Below are 15,547 nucleotides of genomic sequence, written 5' to 3'. Positions count from 1 at the left end.
ATAAAATGAGTAGTTTCATGGCTCCAATTTGTCTCTCCCTGCTCTCGATGGCACATTATTTTTTGCATTTCATCTTTTAAAAAAAAAAAGTGAGAAAAAAACGCTACTACTGGCACTGACATAAGAGAAGAGGGAAAATCCAATTGGAGGTCCAGAATCTTTATTCATAGAGTCAGAGGTTGGAGAGAGTTGAGCTTCTTAACATTTCAGTTTGAAATAAATATGCACCTCAAACCCCCCCCGTAAAGATTAAAGTGCGTAAAGGCGATGTGAAGGGAGAGCGATGCTTTACAGTGGCAGAAGACAGAACGACGCGTGATATGCTGATGATATGGTGATGAGCATGAAGCAAGATGAAAGTGTGAAAAACGAAGACAGAGTGCAAAAAGGAAGAGCAACCTTTTCAATCAATCAATGCCACGTCATGAAGACATTTTATAAACACGTCTAAAAGGAAATTGTTTTCTTTAAAGTATTTTGTGACACATTGTGGGACTGAAGTGGAATTTACGATATGTATTTCAGTCTGCGTTAATTTGTGTTTACATAAAAAAAGAAGTAACAAACGTACAGTAAAAACATCCATGTGAGGTAACGGTATGGGCAAAACACAATCTTAGGAACACCAAAATGATGACGTGTTTTTGATAACCAAGAGGGTTGGGGTTAGGGTTGTTTGTGTTTTAAAGAAATGATCCGTTTTCTGACCTGCAATGACAAAAGGAAACAGAGGGAAGTGGAAGAAAGAGTGAGATTATCTGTGGCCTTTCAGTGTGGTTCTAATCCATATTTTACAATATTGTCACCCAGAGCCATGAGAACATAAATCTTTAATATGGCATGTCTATAGAAACACTTAGCAGACAAATGGAACAGGATAGAACAGAGGATATTACACTGTGGGCCATTATAATCTATCTTTTTCCAGATAGATACAATGTGATACTGTTTTTTCCAGTAGTGAAACGTGATATTTCTTAAATGTTTCAGTCCTCCAGATACAAATAATGTTAATCCAGGACTTGCTCATAAGATTGTGTCATATTTTTAAATTGAAGACAAAGGGCTGGGTTTTAGCAACACCCGCTGAAATTGGTCTCGCGCTACATGTGTGACTGCAGCGAGGCCCCTTAACTTTTACAAAAACATGCGGCTCGAGACACTGAATTTCAGCAGCACTGTGACAAGGGAGAGGGTCTATTTGCATTGCTAACCCAAAAGCTATATCGAATGTCTGTGGGGGGGAGGGGGCGGCGGGGAGACGATGAATAAGGGAAGAGGCAAAGGACTGAGTCTATATATAGCAGGTAATCTGTCATCTCATTTTTGTCATCGGCCGTCCCCTCGCTTTCACTTTGAGGAACGAGGGATTGATGTTGAGAAGATCAGAGGAAGTGAGGAGGGACTCGTGGAGGCTCTGAGAGAATAGAAATTGTGTGTGTGTGTGTGTCAGTTGCGGCTGGTGAGAGTCCAAGTTCAAAAATTTAAACTACAAAAAAATGGTGTGTGTCAAGTGTCAAAAAATTGGGCAAACTATCCATCTAACACCGTCTCAAAAGATTCCTGCTCAATCCAGTCACTAAAAAATAATTATTATGATTATAATTTCCTCCAAAACCTGCAACACCGTTACCGTCTGGAGTCAGATATTTCTGAAGTGGATATGGTTTGAACTCTCTGTCGGCACCGACAGGTTGGATTCAGTTTGAGACGAATGCGTCCGCACACACGAATAAGAAAACACTCCTGGGAGAATGCTGTGGGGCCTTATGATGCTCCTTATGTTTGGCCTTGTGGTCACTTCAAAGCAGAGATGAAGGAGTGGATAAAGAAGGAGCAAAGAGACGGAGGGAGGAAATCACGAGGGGAAGGACTGGCTGAGGAACGAGGCAGGATCGAGAGATGGAGCAAAAGACGGACGAGTGAAACGGGGCGAGGCAGGAGTGAGATGAAAAGCATGCGGTGAAGGATGAGGCAAAAAGAAAGCAGGAGATGGATTTGCAGGGAAATTATAGCAAGTTGTGCACATGATGATGTGCAGACTTGCACTCACATCACACTCGCACACCTGGGGAGATGAATCTGGAACAACGAGAGGCTTGGAAGGCCAAGTCTCGTCCCTCTGTGCAAGTGCAAAATAAAATAGCAGGTTTTTGCTGAGCGGGAAACGTCTCCGATCCAGATCTGATGAGCTACAGCAAAGCCTCCAGGCCCACACTGACACAGAGGAGAGGGGATCATTAGAATAACCTAACCATTCATAGCTGGTGGATGGTTAGCTGGCGAGATCCATCTAGAAACATTTCCCCTCAATAATTCAAACATGTGTAAATAAAATATATCCAGTGGCCTTCACCTAAAAAAAATAGAAAGAGCGCTGCCATGTTGAGTAATAAGTTCTCAGTGAAATGAGTTCAGGTAATATATAACATATGAGTAGAAAAACACATCTTACCTAAAAAGTCACAGGGATATTCAAAGAGGGGGCTGGGCTGTGATTCAAAACTGTGTAATTCGACTTTATATCTGCCACTGATAATGACACTAAAATGAGCCACCTTATCAACAGGCCAGGAAAACGATGACAGTGTTGGTGATAGTGGCTGTAAGTGGCATCTTCCAATGAAAAATATCCCAAAGAAACATTGTTATTCATCAGCTGGTGCTGGGAAAGCACATCACTATGCTTTAATATTCCCAGAATAACAGATGATAGTAGAACATTTACTGCTTTGCTCCCGCAGTGCACTGTGCAATATTTCCTGCATAATGCATGAGTGCAATGACATGGACCAAATCATCCCCAAAACAAATAGCTTCATGGGGCGTCGAGATGTGTTTGCCTGTTAGAAATCAGTCGTAGCGCATAAGGAGACAGACTGCCACGGGCAGATGTAAAGTGATGAGGAAAAGAAAAAAATCAAAAGCACGAGCAGGAAGTCAATGGAAGAAGAATAAGCCACTGGTCCTTTTTACATATCACATTGGTTTCCGTGGCGTTAACATGCTGTGGTTATGTAGTTGTCAACCTGTGTGGCAAAACTACAATAGAGACTGAGCAGAAATCAATACACCCTTGAGCGGATTCTTCATCATGGCTCCTAGTGGTTGGACTCTGGATCACATTACTCTGCTGGATCAAGGACACTGCTTCTGGGTACGAATTTTTTTTTTTTCCTTAAGGTCAATCAACGGTAAAACCAGTTGTTTTCCTTTAGTCCACCGTTTTTTTTGTGAAAATTGCTTTTCATAATACAATTGTTTCTGTTTCAAAACAGGTCTCAGGATATTGAAACTCCCTTTGTACTCACATGGAGCACGATTCTACAATCCTGAAATAGAATTTTAAAAGCAAGGAGGCGAAGTCTGCAGCTCTGTCAGTACTGTAGATTACAATCTGTCAATCTTCTGCAGGGAACTCCTGATCCATAAACAAATCAACTATTTCATAAGATATAAATGTACCATCTGTGCAATTCTCCAACACAATTTCATTTCAGGTCTGTTTGCACTCATGCCAAGGTTGGAAAACTTCAAAGATGTCTCCTGGTTGAACCTTAAGAGACAGACATCTAAGGACAGCTGCCCCCACCCACCCCCGTCTTTTACACCCTCGCCTTCCTCTCTCTGTCAATCACAAACTATCTCAACACCCACCCACCCCGCTCATCTTTTCCTTTTTTTTTTTTTATTTAATTAAAATGGACAGTCATTCTGTTCCAGCAAGTGGGTCAAGTTTGTGGTGTCAGTATTTAGTAATGGAGAAGAACGGACAGTGTCTGCATGTGTGTGATGAGTATCTGGAGTTTCCTCTCAGCTCCTATTTCTCTGACACGACACTTTCTAAATTGGTTGCCTGACTCTAACCGCTGAACAGTCTCAGGGCTCGAACTAAACCCTTTGGTTCGCAAGACAACAAGGAATACACTGCAACCGAAACGGGACATCCATGAAAACATCGGGTCGCAGATCTGATCATAATGTCCTTTTGTGTTGAAAGTCAACCATTTATAGTTTCTGTGCTGTGCATACAAATCACAAACTGACATAACAGTGACACCACTACAGGCACAGACCTCATTGAAGAAAAACACTGCTGTTATCACTTCATCATGGACTATATAAGGGCCATACCCTTTGAACCAAACTCACAGTTAACATCCTGCAGGTCTCCGATACTCAAAGGTGTGATGATTAATGATGGTGGTGTTGACGATAATGAGCAGTGGGACTTTAGCTGTGCCCTTTTTCTTCTGTTCTAGTGGCTGGCATCTGCCCACCGTTCACATGTGGAGAGAAAGCAGTGCTATCTCTGGCTGCAGGGCAGTGTAGAAAGAGCGATCGTATATTATATTCTTGGCACCTCAAAGAATAGAACTTTCCCATTATGTTTAACCCACATGGAGACTGGACTTGGATGAACCACATCCCGAGAAATGCAGCCAAAGAGTCTGTGGCCAGTTTAACAAAACAGGCTGCATTATTTTATAAAAGAACGTGATAGATTCCTAAAGAGGTCACTCTCATGTCAATATGGGCAAGATGGGGATTTCAATTGGTGATGAGGAGGACAAGACCCCTCACTTTTTATATTACTGGTTGTGTTTTCTTAAGCTTCTTTCACACTGGACAAAAAAACCTACTAACACAAATGACATGGCTTTTGTTTCATTGTTACAAAGTACAATTAGCATTTATTCCTGGGCTGAATAGCTCTATAGTTGTCACTGGTATTTATCAGCTCCAGCTCCAAGATAGGCAGCACTGTAAACAGGACACACAGATGTTTTCCATCGTGCCATCACAAGCGTCATTGTCCACTGCTGTGATGGGCATCACTGAGGCTACAGAGAATCATCACCTCCGCTGGTTATTTGTCTTAGTGTCTTAGTGACGTATTACCATCTCAGCTGTATATCCCATTAGTCTCTGTTCTCAAACATCGTTCAGAAAGAGACTGAGATAAAACCATTGTTAATCATCAGTCTCAATAGGGATTTTTACTGTTTGCTATCCATGTCGCCAGTCATCTACTGGCATTGGGAAATGGGTCAAATTGTTTTGCAGGTTAACTCGACTTTAAATAAAAAACCATGCTATGTACATGCTATTTGGGGGTACATTTGTGACTAAAATCCAGTGTTGCAATATCCTGACAAAACAGAGATATAGACACTAAATCAGAGGTCTCAAACGTTCATTTTATGTGGCCCTCCACTTAATATCAACTTATAATGACTTATTTATGTCTGTTTTTTATTTATAGACTCATTTTGCACAACAAATATTTATCGTGAACATTTATTGTTCCATATCATTTCTATTGCAATATAATGGAATATTGTGATATGATTTTAAGCTCATTTCGTCCACTCTGCAAAATGTTAGACTTTTTTCACTTCACTGGCCCTTAATGACCAGACAAGATGCTGAGTGGCTCCACAGATCATTTGAGTTTGAGACCTTAGCTTGGCTTAGAACAAACACTGGAAAAATGAAGACAAAATGAAGACTGCGTGCATGTTTAAATCCTTATTCTATTCAGACAGAATTGACCTATATTGCTAGGCTGGTGTATGTATATTGACTTATTCTGACAGAAATGAATGTGAGTGTTTTCCAGAGTGGTGAACGAATAACAGTGGTTTCAGTCAGCTTGTTTATTAATTAATTCTGTGAAAATATGACTGTCAAGTAATACATCTAGGACAACTAGTATATACAAATGGTATTGGTAGTTCCTGTTAAGTGTCAACTGTGAGTACAGTGTTAGAATGGGTAGCTGACATCACTGTCCCTTTAATAATAGAAGTCATTCTACTGAATGGGCAATGTAATAATAATTGGTTACTTATATACTCTAAGGTAAAACTAACTTTAACATTGCCCTCAGCTAACAGTTTATTTTCTGATGCTGTCCTGTGATCCACAATCTATTACACTATTATTGTAAATATTAAATTGAACCTTGACTTAATGAATTGTCGCAAATCAAACTTCAATAGCGAGATCTGTCAGAGAAGTTGCAATTAGCTATTTTCCACAAATTGTTCGGCCTTAGTAGGAAGCTGTGTGAAAATGTGCCCGTGTGCCCAGTGTCATTCCACAGACGTGACCTCTGACTGACTCATAAACAGGGGCTTTAGAAATGCAGTGTGAGTGTGTCCACTATGTGCATGTGGAAATGCGACATTGACAGGTCAGAGAGCGCATGAGCCCGAATGAAAGTAAGAGCGAGGTGTGGGACAGCTCGTCGTCTTGGGGGAATTTATCACGACACTGGGGCCATGATGTAAACTGAATTTATTTCATCACTCACGAGTTGTCATGTCAGAAACAAGGTGAGTTATTCTGTTCCACATAGCCGCCTGTATGAGGTGCTGGAAACACTAGTCAGCTCTTACCAACTGTTACTTTTGCAAGAACCTCATCAGGGTGTGGCAAAAAGACATGATTAAACCAAACAGCCTTTTAGTACTGTGCATACACCACATACATTGTATATACTCTGCACACGACTGCACAATCATGTCACATGTAGAAGTTCTCTGATGACACTGCAACTGTGGGGCAGAATTGACTCTACTTCCTGAGGAGGCTGGGGTCCTACCACATTAGCAGCAAACTGCTTCTAATGTTTTATCACTCTGTCATGGCCAGTGTCGTCTTCTAATCTGTGATGTGCTGGGGAGGCAGCAGTGAGACGCTGGACGCCTGGACAGGCTGGTGAGGAGGGCTGGCAATGCGGTTGGCGTGGAGCTGGAGCCCCTGACATCAGTGGTGGAGAAAAGGAGCCAGAACAAGCTGCTGTTAATCATGGACAATAAGCACCACCCCTCTACGCAGCACAATGATCAAACAGAGGAACATGTCAAGTGGCAGACTTCGGTCACTGTCATGTTCAACAGACAGGTTGAGGAGGTCATTTGTCTCCAGGGACATCCAGCTTTTTAAGTCCACACGGACAATGAGGTGAAATACTCTGCCTCCACCACGTCATCATTTCAGCCCAACAGTCTCGACTCTTACTTACAATATGAGCCTAAAACTTTTGCACAACTGTGTAGTCTTTAATTGACTGCACTTTATGCCTCTGTTTTTATCTTTTTATGATTCATTTTTAAGGTACTATTTTGCTAGTATTTTGTTGATGTACTTTTACTTTTGCTATTGTTAACTGTTTTTTTTTTTATAATATCTGCACTGGTAGCACTGTTCACATCCATCCACCTCTCGGATCAGTTGTGCCACTATTAATTTGCTTTACTCGGTGGTAAAGCTGTTTTCAAACACTGTCAAATCAGCTTCTCGACTCATGACAGTCCAGATTTATCTAATGCAGAAACGTACACGTTTACATTTTCTTGACAAGTGACTGATGATGGTTGTGCAAAAGGCTGTCCTTTTTAGAAAAGCTTGAAAAGGAAGTAGGTGTAGAAGGCAACAGTGTTTATACCAGATCCAAACAGCGACACTCAAAAGTGGAGGGAAAAGCCAGCTGCTGAAGACGATGCAATGTTGTTTGAATGTTGGGATGATGAAGCAGACGGGCTTTTCTGGAAGACATCCATCCTGTCTGGCTCTGGATAACAATTTATAAAAACTATCCGACCACCTGAGAAGCAGTTTTGACGGGTGCTTTTTGTGCCTAAAGTAGAAATATTATTCCTAAACATACATCTAAAACAATAGTGTAAGTCCTTTATCATTCTATTTATGGCATAACATTTGTTTTACTTCTTCTTCATATGCTTCAGCCACTGTTTAAATGTATTTGCATTGGATTCCATAATTCTTTTTGTCAGGAATTCACTTTTCTAACGATTACAACAACATTCAGCATACAGCATTGAATATTTCACAATAAGCAGTATTTCTGCAGGAGCTATTCACCTGTGTTGATCTTTTTTTAACCTACATTTTAAATAATGGAAGTCATCTCCTCCTTCCTGTACCGGCACTTCTCCCAGCTCTCCTAAATTCCTCATCCCTCCATTGTCCTCGGATCATATTTTGTGAACTCTCATTACAGGGGTGGTATTAGAATCTTCCGCGGTAAAGATCCTCTTCATTATCTGTCAAGTGTAGACTTCATCTCTAAGCTGATTATCCAGTGCCGTCTTTTCAGCATTTCAATTAGGAGCATTTTGAATAGTCAAGCAGATTGTATGGCTTATATTCATTACTGACATTCTTGGAGCGTCATGCGATGTTCAAATACAGTAATCCAAGAAACACACTGCAGCAGCGAGCACGAGGGAGAGACAAAAGAATGACATCATGTCGGATTTTTATATTGGACTCACAATGAAATGGCAAAAGTAGCTATCAGCAGCAATCCAGAGCAATTTACAGCTGCAGAGAGGAATACAATTTTAGCATAAATGGCCCAGCTGGCAATCACATCTCTCTCTCTCTCTCTCTCTCTCTCTTTCTCTCTCCCTCACACACACATGCACGCACATACACACATTTACACCCAAAGATTACGTTGTTGGACATTACAACTTACATATTTCAAGAAACTTCATTATCAAGTATCATTTGTTTTGACCAAAAGGACAGCTATAGCCTTCAGCATCCAGATGCAGCTGTTGTTAATTTAATGTTGTGTGTGTGTGTGTTAGCTTTGGTTAAAGTTGTCTGTTTGTAGTAGTAGTAGTGGTAGTGGTAGGAGATAACTTTATTGGGCAGCTGGGTTTGCAGCACAATCGCAATCACAAGGCACTTTATGACAGGACACATAGAAGGCAGCAGACGTAGTCCATCAGACAACATAAGGGATGTTCTTCCTATACCCACACTAGCACAAAGCCTTATTTTAACTCATGTAATGCTTTTATGGCTTGTGCAATAAATGAAAATTAGGATCTGTTTTTGGTCAAAAGAGGGGGGCGGAAACAACGTCTAGATTGTGGCACTTTGAAAGAAGAGGCCACTGTGTGTGTGTGTGTGTGTGTGTGTGTGTGTGTAGTCACAGATAATGTTGTCTGCCTTGTGTATACGACTCTGCTCTGGAAGGACGGTAAAATGGTAGGCACTAATACATTTGACATTTTGAGTGGCATGTACAGAGACAGGCGACACAGTCTACACCTACATCCTCAATTTTTCTGTCACTTGATTTCTTTCTCTTTCCAAGCATGGAGGAGAAAAGGTCCATACATGGGGCCGGATGTGTGATAACAAATGAGAGGAGAGGAAGCAGAACATGGGGGAATCGGTGGAGTGAAGAGGAACGATGAGGTCACTGCTAATAGATTTATCAATAGGGGTGAGAAGGTGACGAGGACATAATCTTGATCTGCGCAGGACCGTGGGTGTATGTGTGTTTGCATGAATTAAACGTACATCTGGAGTGCATGGTTTAGTGATGTCATTAGCGGCCGAGCCAAAATATGATGATCTAAGAGAATTATCAGTATCTGTGTAAGATATCCGGCTTTATCAAATACCTACTTGACACAGGAGTCACAACTGCGTTTTATCGTGCTCTCTCCATCTGACGCTCTCACTTTCACAGCCATGCACGAACACACACACGCACACTCACAGACTCAATAATCCATTCAGTCATTGTTAATCCCGCTGGGTGCTACCTGACATTCATGTCACTGAGGTGCCTATGTCATACCTGTCTGTATTTTCGCTGTTGTGACCCACTCGGAGCCACATGCGCACACACACGTGCACACACAAATAAAATCAGGGAGAATGAAAGTGCTCTGCCTTGAACGCCAACTGGATTTCTTTCTCAAAACACCATTAATGTCACCAGTGGCATGTTGTTGCCATGCTTTCTGTTGTGTTAATTTGACTAAGTGCATAAGAGGAGAGCGGCGGAGAGAAAAGACACGGTCGTACACACTCGAGGATTTCCACAGCAGTCGTGTACCATTTACCAAAGAACAACTGCAGCAAAGTGAAGAACCTTTTTCCCCTCAAACGAGAGTTTCTGCGAGAGCGCGTCATTTTATTACAGCTGTGATTACAGATATGAGGCTCTTTCTCTCACCTCTGGTGTATTTCTCATGTGCTTTCAAGATCACAGGTGTCAACATAAACGGCACCACAATTTAAATCAGGGTAAAATAATGTAATGCACAGTTTGTGCTGAGAAGCTGTTCACTTTCTCAGGTGGAGATGCTCAAATCCCAGTTGTAACAGAAGCATTTGCGAGGTATAGCTTCACAATTTGCTACATTATAATGAGCTGCACTATATGCAAATGATTCCCTGCGTTATTTGTTAATGTCAAACGCAAACCAATTTACTAAAGTGACTTGGTGAAATACAGCAAGACACGACTGTTAAAGGTTACATCAAATGTGGTCATTATTTCAAATCTGACAGTTTATTACAATGCTGCTCTGACAATCATGTAAAATGAACACATTAAACTGTGCCATGACGCTGCTTTGACTGATTACGTCCAAACGTTTCCTAGCAACAAATACAACTCAGTGTGACGTTGCTTCTCTTTGAACATCGAGACCTATACTAGTATCTATCACTAGTTTGTATGGGACAACCTTAGGGATGGATTTACAAATAGCCAGTGCAACCCGATGAGTAGTTGTTCCTGAAAAATGCATGTCCAGAGATTTAAAACATGAGAGATGAAAAGCAGATTTTAAATGGAAACATGATTAAGAGATACTAGAGTCAAAGATGGGAGGAAATGGAAAACAATCAGCCTGGGAGGGATCATGGAAAAATACAGAACTAAAAACTAAAAGAGAAAAGGCAATAGCAAATAAAATTGAGTGACAGATGAAAAGATACTGAGTGCTAAAATATAGTAGAGGAGACAGCAGATGGTGGGGATTATTCTGGACTGAAATACTCTGGGATCTAAAGAGGGAAGGCCACAGACAGAAACCATTACAGACTCCATCTGCCAGAAATAGAAATACAAAAAAGAAGGACGTGGCTTCATCATGATCACAAAATGCTGCATCGATGGCAAAGAAAAAGAAAAAAAAAAACCCGATGTATTTGACATTCTAAACAGCAGCTGATTTACAAAGTAGAAAGGCGACCTGTCCAGTCATAGGGTTCCACATTCAGAACACACAGCATGAGATTTTTCACATGCAGTAAAAATGATTTCACTAAAAACTCAATAAAACAACCACTGGCATCTCACAGATGGCATTTGTGTGGGGACATATTATGTGCCACAAACACACATCAGTTGCCAGGTAGTTGTTAGTTTCTTTTGCTTTGTTTTTGCAGAAAGTGTAACTGTGCCGAGCATTTTAGAAGGTGTCCTGTGTGAAGACGAAAGTTTCTTTAAGAAAACCTGAATCCAGATTTTAAATTCTCACTGAATTCAGGAGAATAATCTAATCGAATAATAATCTAATAACTGTGGGCATGAGTGGACAGCAAAAGTAAAAACAAGGAAAAATTAGAAAGTGTTGAAAACATTTTGAAGGATGAAGAATTTAACTTTTACCTTTCCCCGTGTGTAGATCAAACCATGAACCTGCAAAAAAAAAGAGAAGAAAACCTAATTAGTGATGTGTTGTAAGCGGACATTAGCGAGGCTGTGCTACCATGCTAATGAAGCATTTAAATAAAAAAAAAATCAGCATTTTCTTCTCTCTGAAGGCGCAGAACATGTGCCACGCTCAGCTCCACTGTAATTGCCTATTGAGCCACATCACTCAAGACCTGCATACTTTTGGGAGAACATTGTTGTCTCAACACTGATGTTGCAAAATTATTGATTGTGTGTGGGTATGTGTGTGTGTGTGTGTGTGTGTGTTATTGACTAATTATCCCCGCTGACAGGGAGCAGTTAATTAAATCCTTCCTGGGCAGCGAGCGTGAAGTAATTATTGTGCATGGATGCATATCTACAATAAGTCAACACTCACATGTGCTAAAAACATGCCACATTGTCAACACACATAGACACAACTTCCCTGCAACCATGCACTCTTCTTCATGTTTAAGATTGTTTTGCACCTGACATTGTGCCGTCTTTACTGACGTCGTCATTACAATAAGCAGCAGTAGCATGGGAGCAGCAGAGCACGTCTTCCATCCTGCGGTGAGGTCACAAACATCATTGCAGTGCAAAACATGATTCATTTTATTTCCCCTCTGTGCCCAGAGCTTTGGTAATGCTCAATGGCCACCTGGGACATTAAAGGAAATACTTGGTGAGTACATTTGCATCTTCATTTTGATATATACTAAATAATTCATTCACTGGGAATTTAAATAAATGATTTATACGCCTCTCAGTGCCAACCTATATGCCCACTAACACTACCAGTGGCAAATTCCCCCAAACAACTTTCCCTCCCCCGCCATTTCCCCCAAGCCACTCTGTCCTCAATTGCTGCTCTGCAGTCCAGAGCCGACGCGCTGGAACAAACAGCTCATGTCTGCTGGATGAAAGATCTGTGTCTGCTTGGTGTGTACATGTGCTAACAGATGCCTGCTACATCTCCTGTCTGATAACAAGAGCTGCTCAGCAGGTGGGTCCACCACTGGCTGTGGACTGCTCAGTGACGTTGTGATAATCGGCACAGAGTGTTTGAGAATCTTCATGAGTATGAGCCTATACTTTGCTCAGTATCAACAGTCGTCTGATATTGGCTAAGTCACTAGGTCGGCCATCTGTCCAGGACATGAGAAAAGGCTGCAAATTGCTGCATCGCGGTTGGAGCGTTTTCTTTTCTAAATGGTTATAGCAAGCTCAGGGCAGGGGGGACGGATTTGTGAACATTTAATGTCAAATTCTGTATTTTTCAGTTCCAGATACATGTGACTAAATGTTTTCCCTCTTTGTAGAGCACAATTTACACGTGTAAATGATAAACTTTGGAAAAAATGTGGATTTCTTGTTGTTTATCCTTTATTATGAGATTATTTTACTGGTCCGGCCCACTTGAGTTCAAATTGTGCTCTATGTGGCCCCTGAACTATAATGACTTTGACCCCCCTGAGCTAGGTGGCATATCAGACATAAAATACGTGCTATTGAGGCATCCCCATTTGTCTTCTATGAAATTGCTTTGAATGTTACCATCAGGGATAAAAGCTTACAGGTAACTCGTCATGGATTCTGATAAAACACTCATGTTAAAAGTCTATACTTGGATTACAGTGGCGTGCCAAGACTCTGGACTTAGTGAAGTCAGATGTGCTGCGGTGTCAGTGCAGTAAATACACAATGTTTGATATACTGCTCAATTTCAGCCAGTCTTTTTTCTCTCCCTCCATGCAAAAACACTGCTTCATTGTCCTACACTGTAGATCTATTCACAGCATCATGAAAAGAGAAGACTGACAGTTACGATCCGTGCTTTGCTGAAAACCCTTGATTTTTCTCAGGGTGACCACCCAGGCCTCAGGAGCCGTGGAAACAACAGGAGCTGCTGTGGCATACAAATAAGCCTCACAATGTGTGACGGACCCATATGCGTGCACACATGAACTCTGTGTTGTTCAACAAGTTCATGAATCTACAAAAAAGACATTCAACCCAATCTTGCAGGAATTGCGTGACAGACGAAGTACAACACATGCTTGTACTTTCTTGTTACTGACGTTGTTTGTGCTAAAGCACCCAAGAAAAGTCCTTGTATGTGAACATCTAATGGCACAAGTGATGTAACTATGTGCACTAGAAACCCAAATGACACTTTTTTGTGAGTTGAGTGCTTATTGTCTTGGAAAAATACAGTCACCCCCTTCATGTGTGACAAAGAAACAAACTCACTGAGGAAAATAAAATTGATTCCAAGTCAACTTAAGCTTTTCAATGATAATCCAATAACACTAGCACACAGTAATATTCCTCCATATTTTCTGCATGAGCTGGTGGCACAGACGGAGGTGTGAGACTTTTCTTTTCAGCTACTTATGTTCACAGGCCCATCATCAGCAGGCCTTCAGACAACCTGCCACAGACGTATAAAGCCCTGTGCACTTGGAAACACAGAGGAGCAATCATTTCATCAGTTGTGAGGCAGCCAAGCCTGACCACTTTCATTCAGACGGTTCTGCCAGGCAGAGCAAAAGCTTAGAGGAAAGATGGACAAATGCAGAAATAACAGAGAAAAACAAGTGCTGCACCTGATATCCTCCTAACAGCTAATATACAGCATTTGACATAAAGAACACATTTGTGAAATGGTGCACATACGACAGCCTTGATGGAACAGCGGCGTTGAGAGCTAAATTAAAGTGAATTCTATCATTGCAAATTCCAGGAATATAAGAATAAGTGAATGTTGCTGCCTTTTTAATGAATGTGTTTAATGAATGAAATTGTAAATGGCAACAGGTATAACTAAACATTTGAAATAAAGATACAGTACTTCTCTGTCTGCATGTCATTAAGCTCCGTCACTCCATCTTTCAGAAATGGTGTGATTACTCACTGCATGAGTCTGCCCTGAGAACGTTTAATCTCAATCTCTGAGGCACTTTACGGGGAATTTCCAACCATTACTCAAGCTCAACAATTGGCAGTGACTGCCCAAGTACCTTTAAGGGAACATCGGTTTCCATGGAGACCGTGTACCCCCGACCCCCCAGCTGTTCACCACCCTCTTGCACCACAAATGGTGTTAAAAAGAAAATGGAAATCTCTACTGACAACACGGATTTTTGTGTTATTTTAACCTGCACTGTTTCTGCCTTGTTCTCTTTCTCTGACATCAGTGTTTGTGTTAATCTATGAGTCTTTGTTCCCGGGTTCAAACATCCGCCTCTGTCTCGAAGTAACTGCTCATTTGCAGTTCCTTGGCAGCTTCCCTCAGACCCAGAAAGGCGTCCACAGGATTAAATGGAATCATGTATACACATCAAAGTTGAATATTGAGAAACTACATCATGGAGAAAAGTCTGACTGTTACAAAAGGTGGGGGCTATAAAGACCCATTTATACTACTTAAGACGGAGGTGGGTGGAACCTTTCATCTGTACGTTGAGTTAATTTCATCTGTCATTGTGCACCAAGCAGAGGAGCTCACGATGACGGCCAAGACAGAACAATGCCACCATAAATCATGGGGCAGTATTGAGTCAATGGTCCCGTCAGTCAGGAAACCAGTTTTACAGTTGTAGTGAAGCAACTGTAAAACTGCATAATATACAGTAAATAACCCCTTTTTAATGCTTGATGACTGCAATTTGGTACTCGGCACTCCCCCCTAGAGGAAGTATTGTGTAAACCTCCATACCAACGCAAAAGAGGTATGTATGGTTGTGACGGAGATAAAATTTTATCACAGACGGTTGTAAAACGGATGAAAATTGAGTATAAATGGGAATTAACAATGAGGGGTTTGTACCTGGCTGGTTAAAGCTGCTCTATTTTCATAGCAAGGAGGATAAACTGACAGCATGTATGCAACAAAGACTTTATGTTGGGCTCTGTGTTGGAAAATTAAAGAGGAGGAATTTTATTCCAGCTTAATATTCGTGCTCACTCTGAGTTCTTGCTTTTTTCTCTGCGGCATAATAATGTGGACTCACCTCGCTCTTTATTCCTCTCCTAAACACACAGCGACACCAATAA

At 41.2% G+C, this 15,547-nt stretch overlaps 1 protein-coding gene across 2 annotated transcripts in view; it reads right to left on the bottom strand.

Moving 5' to 3' along the window:
- The window catches only part of igsf11 (immunoglobulin superfamily member 11), a 93,907-nt gene that overhangs the window by 55,721 nt on the left and 22,639 nt on the right, over positions 1-15,547 (bottom strand). For both annotated transcript variants that reach the window (XM_044032160.1, XM_044032161.1), the window contains exon 2: positions 11,462-11,491. In XM_044032160.1, the coding sequence (XP_043888095.1) occupies positions 11,462-11,491 (30 nt within the window). The remainder of the gene's footprint in view (positions 1-11,461; positions 11,492-15,547) is intronic.

This window comes from Solea senegalensis, linkage group LG8, assembly GCF_019176455.1.
Source record: "Solea senegalensis isolate Sse05_10M linkage group LG8, IFAPA_SoseM_1, whole genome shotgun sequence".
Lineage (NCBI taxonomy): Eukaryota > Metazoa > Chordata > Actinopteri > Pleuronectiformes > Soleidae > Solea > Solea senegalensis.
The sequence above is the reverse complement of the archived record's forward strand: the minus strand, read 5'-3'. Positions and strand labels throughout refer to the sequence as shown.